The sequence below is a fragment of the Lygodium microphyllum genome, chromosome 9 (assembly GCF_053477565.2).
Source record: "Lygodium microphyllum isolate KBCC chromosome 9, Lygodium_microphyllum_v1.1.10, whole genome shotgun sequence".
In the NCBI taxonomy this organism is placed as follows: domain Eukaryota; kingdom Viridiplantae; phylum Streptophyta; class Polypodiopsida; order Schizaeales; family Lygodiaceae; genus Lygodium; species Lygodium microphyllum.
Genome location: NC_141143.1, coordinates 105388795 through 105394963, shown reverse-complemented (window position 1 = coordinate 105394963; position 6169 = coordinate 105388795). Strand labels below are relative to the sequence as shown.

At 44.7% G+C, this 6169-nt stretch overlaps 1 protein-coding gene across 1 annotated transcript; it reads left to right on the top strand.

The window, feature by feature from the left end:
- Positions 1-1978: 1978 nt before the first annotated feature.
- On the top strand, positions 1979-4782 carry LOC148031383 (UDP-glycosyltransferase 85A3-like). Its single transcript, XM_087685740.1, has 2 exons — positions 1979-2932; positions 3102-4782. The coding sequence occupies exons 1-2, from the start codon at positions 2341-2343 to the stop codon at positions 4013-4015; spliced, it is 1506 nt and encodes a 501-aa protein (XP_087541866.1). The 5' UTR covers positions 1979-2340; the 3' UTR covers positions 4016-4782.
- Positions 4783-6169: the final 1387 nt, after the last annotated feature.

Below are 6169 nucleotides of genomic sequence, written 5' to 3'. Positions count from 1 at the left end.
TAAGTAAATATCTATCAAGGTCTTTCAAAATGTGGTGAGTATTGGTGGATGAGAAAATGAAGACAGATAGAGCACTATGAAAGACATTGTCCAAATGAAAACGCTACATTCAAAACTTTAGCAAGTGTACCAAGACCGCTTGAAGAATTATATCATTCACAATGTCATATTCAAGTGGCAAGCACAATAGTTCAAGGACTACATTTCTTTGTTTTCAAATAAATAAATGGTCTCCATGGTAGACTTCATAGAGAACTACTCCTTCAAGGAGCAAAATGATTTCTAGTCAATGTATTGGTACACTAGGCAAGTCACTATTTTGGTCATGATTTCTTATTTTTGTATTGCATCGAGTGCAATAAAGAAGATCGTGCAATTTTTTTTTCTTAGATGATAAACAACATGACACCTTGTTTGCACAATGTGCTTTTCTCTTACATACTCAATGGCTAAGAGATCAAGGGCTCTATTTGAAAAAACACTGGGTTTGGTCAGATGTTGCAGCTTCACAATTCAAAGCAGAGCGACCGTTTTACTTTGTTGTTAGATATTGGGGTCTAACTAGCATGGTAATGACTTGGAATTTTTCTACTCAAGACATGGGAAGGGAGAGCATGATGGGGCTAGAGTAGTCATTAAAAGGGATCTAACTCATGAGCAGTTGAAGTGAAATAGTGTCTGCTTAACTTGTGCTAGTGAAGTTGTTGCTTTCTTGAGAATGCACCTTAGTATAGGGGCAACTACTATGTATGACAAGCAAAAGAGGGAACTTAGCAAAGTCTTTTGGGAGGTCAACCTCAACGATGTTTAGCAATCCCAACAATGGGACTACAAACCGTTGAAGGGATCATGAGAGCAATGCACTATGTAAATGGGTATTCTAAGATCAAGAGTTGTGCATTGCGAACAAAATGTTTGTCATGCTTTTTTTTTCCCTTATAGGAGTAGCCAATCAAGAAGATGGAAGAATAGATCACATGTAGAGATGTGGCTATACTACACTTTGGAGCCAATTACCAAGGATTCCCGCAGGAAGGTGGAGACTCGAACGACAAGGCCCTAGGTGCCACCTATGTAGGTCATTATGATTCCTTGAGTGATTCTCTCACCTGGCAACAATGTGTTGTCCCTTTCAAAGAGAATAATGAGGAGGCTATTGGCTTCTACATTTTGAAGTGTGTTGGAGCCAAGGACCTTACAACTATGGAGCAAATTGATTATGGGGCAACAAGATAGAGACCTAAACTTCTATGGTGACCAATCATTGGTATAAATCTCTACACCCAAACTTGTATGAGTTGTGGGATAACAAGCCAACGGCTTTCATATATTCCCACTGATAAGGGTAGTAAAGTTCCCCATGGAGCCAATAATGGTCAATGGCATAGACAATGTGTTTAAATTATCCAACGAAGATCGTGAGGCTATACACAGTAGCATGCCCTTTGAATTGTAAGTCAAGTTTGTGTTTTGAAAATCATGAGGCAATTCACAATAGAGCTTGCTATGCAACTTTTCAAGATTAAAGACATCATTCAATTTGTTTTATGTAATTAAGTTTCATTTTCATGTTTGACCACTTTAAAGTTGTGCATGACTTTAAAGTAGTGCATCATCATTGATGCACATCATTCAATGAGCAGTACATTGCCACATTAAAATGGTGCACATAATTTAGTGAACAACGTCTTTGCAAACTCACTCTCAACTAAAAGCCTTAAACTTACTGTTGACTTTGCTACTTTCACTTTAACAACTATTGGTGTTGCACTATCAAAGTTTTGTACTAAACCACTAGAAAGTAGTGCAAAACCACTAAAAAGTGGTCAAAAGTGGTATAGTGTTGTAGCATTCCATTGGTGCAAAACCATTGAAAGGTGGTTCTGAACCAATAAAAAGTGGTTTTATACCAGTGCGAGGTGGCCAAATTTCAAAAGTGGTATAGTACGCTTTTATCTTGTACAAGTCCTACGATCAGTCGACTTGCCCATCACCTGGCTCTAATGCTCCGCGACGAAATAGCGCCCTTTTCGAGTCTCATGGAGTCCCTCTCAGCGGCAGAGTCCGAGTGCTCAACGATAGTCTTCTTGACTCCCGAGACGACTCAGGCTAGGACTTTCGACCGAGCTCGTGTCTCCAAATCCTGGCACATTGAAAAATTATGCTTCTACATGATGCTCGATCTCAAGTCTCACACCCCTGAGTGCCGCTCTCTCAGATCTGCACAGATCCGACGCCCCAGCTCAGAGAGCGAGCTCACACCCGCACTCAATAGTATAATGCTCACACCTGGAGTATTATTATAATTTCTAGCCAAGCAACAGCTACCACACTACTGCAATGGGGAGTGAGCAAGCAAGGTCGAATCAGGAAGAGATTAAGCTGAGATCTAGTTATAATAGTCCGCATGTGGTATGCCTCGCGTATCCGATGCAAGGCCACATCAGGCCCATGATGCAGCTGTGTGAGTTGCTGGCCTCCAAGGGCGCCACCGTGACCTTCGTCACCACAGACTTCCACATCGACCGCATGAAGGAGGCCAAGATCGATGAGACGAGCTGCAACAGTTCCTCTGCTAACGACACCATTAGTCACAATCACAATGATAACAACACCACTAATGTGCGACTGGAGGGCATCCAGCCGGATATCGCCCTGCCCTCTCAATTCTACACTGACCCTAGCTCACATGGCGAGCAGCGCCGGCGCCTCGCCTACGACCAGAATCTGGAGCTCCCATTCTCCCGCCTCGTACAAGATGCTACAGAGGCTGTCTCCCTCATCATCTTCGATGCTTTTCTGTCATGGGCTTACGATGTGGGCTGCAAGCTGGGTATACCCACCGCGGGCCTCTGGACATCCGGGACCTCGGGCTTTGTAGCCAGCTGCCACATCCATATTCTTCTATCTCAAGGAGTCCTACCGATCAAAGGTAATACAAACGCAAATTTCATTTCTCTTCCTATCGCAGATTCTCTACCACAAGAAGTTCGTCCACGTCGTGAATTACGACAACAGTATCAGCTTCTGCTCGGAAATCACCACGGGCACCTAGCTAATTTGCAAGCATCGGTCACGATTAACACCTCTTAATCATACAGGCTCCAATGATACGGTTGCTCTTGAGACACCTCTCACACGCGCCATCCCGGGCCTCCCGCCCGTCATCAGGGTGAAGGATCTGCCACCCTCGTTTCTGGTCCAGGATCCTGGCTCCGAAGTGATGTTCCAGATTGTCTCGCGCCGAATAGGAGTCCTGCGCGATGCCACGTGCCCGGTGCTGATCAATTCGGTGCCAGAGCTGGATGCCGTATTAGAAGGCGTGCAGGGGCTTCCCAAGATGGTTTGCATAGGTCCGCTCTTTGCTTTGGGCAAGGGCCTCGGGAGCGCGGGCAGCCTCTGGTCAGAGGTTCAAGCGTCCACGTGGCAGGCTTGGCTCGGTGCCAGGGCGGTAGGCTCGGTCCTGTTCGTTTCCTTCGGCAGCATCGCGGCGATGCCCCCGAGCCAAGCCCGAGGGATCGCGAGGGGCCTCGTCAAGAGCGGGCAGCCCTTCTTGTGGGCTTGCCGGCCCGGGCTCGTGGACCCTACAACGATGGACGAGATCCACCGCCACGTCAGCTCGGCCTCGACCAATGAGCGGGCGCTGCTGGTGCCGTGGGTCCCGCAGGCGGAGGTGCTGGCCCACCCGGCCGTGGGGGGCTTCCTCACGCATTGCGGCTGGAACTCGATGCTGGAGGCCATGTGGGCGGGCGTCCCCATGCTGGGCCTCCCTCAGCTGGCGGAGCAGCGCATGAACTGCCGCATGATGGAGCACGTGTGGCGCGTCGGGAAGGAGCTCCACGGCGTTGCGGACGATCACGGGAGCGCCACAGCCCAACACGTGGCAAGCGGCGTGGCCAGTCTATTTGGCGGCCACGTGGCCGATGAGCTGAGAGAGCGCTGCGCCTACTGGCGACGAACCATTGGCAATGCGGCGCGCTCCTCCCTCGACAATGTCTACAACTTGTATCCATAAAACTGGTGCCTGCGCACGAGTGCTACACTGCTCGCTCTTGCTTGGTTCGAACTCCCCAATCCGTCACTATTTCTTCTACTATTTTGTCATGGCATAGACATGTATCGCCACTCGCCGCCCTATGAATGCCATATTTGTGAACCCTTAAGCATTACGCGCCTAGACTCGCCCCGGCGCAAAGCCGGGGCGGGCGCGATTTTTGTGGGCGGGGGCGGGTGCTGGACCGCATGCATACTATGCTTATATGGTGGCGCGATGTTGTACGTGAATTTACCTATGAGGGACATTACACCAAAGTGGTATAATTAGGACTTCGTTATGGCTCTCTTTCGTTTATTGCTTCGGAGGTTATGTTTTTTTTAGCTTTTTTCTGGGCCTTTTTTCATTCCTTCTTAGCGCCCACGGTAGAAATTGGAGCTATTCGGCCTCCTAAAGGGATTGAGCTTGTAAAATAGGGTATTTTACAATAAGATTGCCACGACCCGCAATCCAGATTCCCATAAAATCGCGCAACAAAGACGACTTTTTTGTTTGTAAGGTCTGTTATTGACCCACCCCGCGCGCGTTCTCTTTTTTTTCTTGTGGGGGAGGTGGGGGCTGCCACGTGGCACCCGCCCCCCACCTCTCCTTAACTAATAGTATAGATGTGTTCTAGCCTATGCATCCTAGCTCACGCATGTTTGCTGAATATAAATATCAATGTAGCCTTATATTTTATGCTGCATTTAGAAATCTTTGTATGACTCAGTTAAAATTTCCCTTTTCAGTTGCCCATGAGTCATTACCGTTTGTCACTCTTATGGAAAGTTATTTAAGTCACTCTTATGGAATGCTATAAATATCTTGAGCGAATGCTACAACAACTATCACCTTCTACGTAGGTCAGTTTGTTGTGCTACACTGTTAGGGCGTATGTAGAAGGTGATAGTTTAGGGTTTGTGGAAGGATCTCTCTAAACTGTTGTGCTAAACTGGACCCATAGGTCAGGTTTCACATCAGTTTCTAGTCATGTCAGGTGTCGTAAAATCATAAACACTTTCCCCCATTCTACAACAAATGGTATAGACTTGATTCCATGAACATAATCTTTTGGTGTACATTAAACACTTTTCCCCATTCTACAATGAATAGTATAGACTTGATTCCCTGAACGTAATCTTCCCCAATCTTTGGTGTACATTACGGTTTAAGATTTGCTTGACTTTGGTATTTCTAATATGCAACATAAATGGGTTGTATACGTACACATTGCATTCAAATTTTATATATTGAGCTAAATCTTGTTTTCCTATCATTGTTTCATAAATTGTCCTTATTCTTAACTTAACATGCGTGCCTCTTAATTTCAAAAGTCATTCATGCTCTTTAGTGACCTTTTTCAAGCTTTAATTGTGGAACATCAATTACAACTTCCATAGTTTACTTCTTTCAAATTTCATGTGTCCAGTTTAGGGTTTGTGGAAGGATCTCTCTAAGCATTTTTGGCTTAGGGTCTGTACTAATCCATTCTACTCATCCAACATGCTTGATATGGTAAATATTGAATAGTTTCTCATTTGAAGTGTTGATACCATGCTCCACTTAATTAGACTAATATTTTCGAAAGTGTTTGTTGCGGCCTTATCCTTCTTATTAACAGTTGAATTGAAGGTACTAGTGTGTCCTCTCTTTTAACGAATCTCCTAACACATAGTATTGCATCTTGTATGAAAATTGTGTGACATTCATAATTTTCATAATATCCTTTCAAAAATCAAACCTTTATTTCATTTATTGTAGGAAAAAAATGTTGCAATGTTGTTTACATATCTCTCACTCAATAATGTTAAGGTATTGCAAAGTTGTCGTGCATTGTTCTTCATTGTTGCATGTACTTTCTATAGGTTTGGAAATGTAATTTTAATGTGGCTTTTCTTTCATAATCATCCTTTTGTTCTAATTGTGCACAACAAGTGCATCCTAAATACCTCCAGCAACATTGTTTCTTATTATAAATGTGTCAATAAAATGTACTACAATGATCTTTCAAACTTCATGATATTTGTACTTGGACTTTGTAGGTCATTAAAGTCTTCGATCCATCATGTCTTTTCATTTTCCACTGGCCTCCTCTTGAAGGCCATCACTAGCTCCCAATTCCATGAACTCTCAATT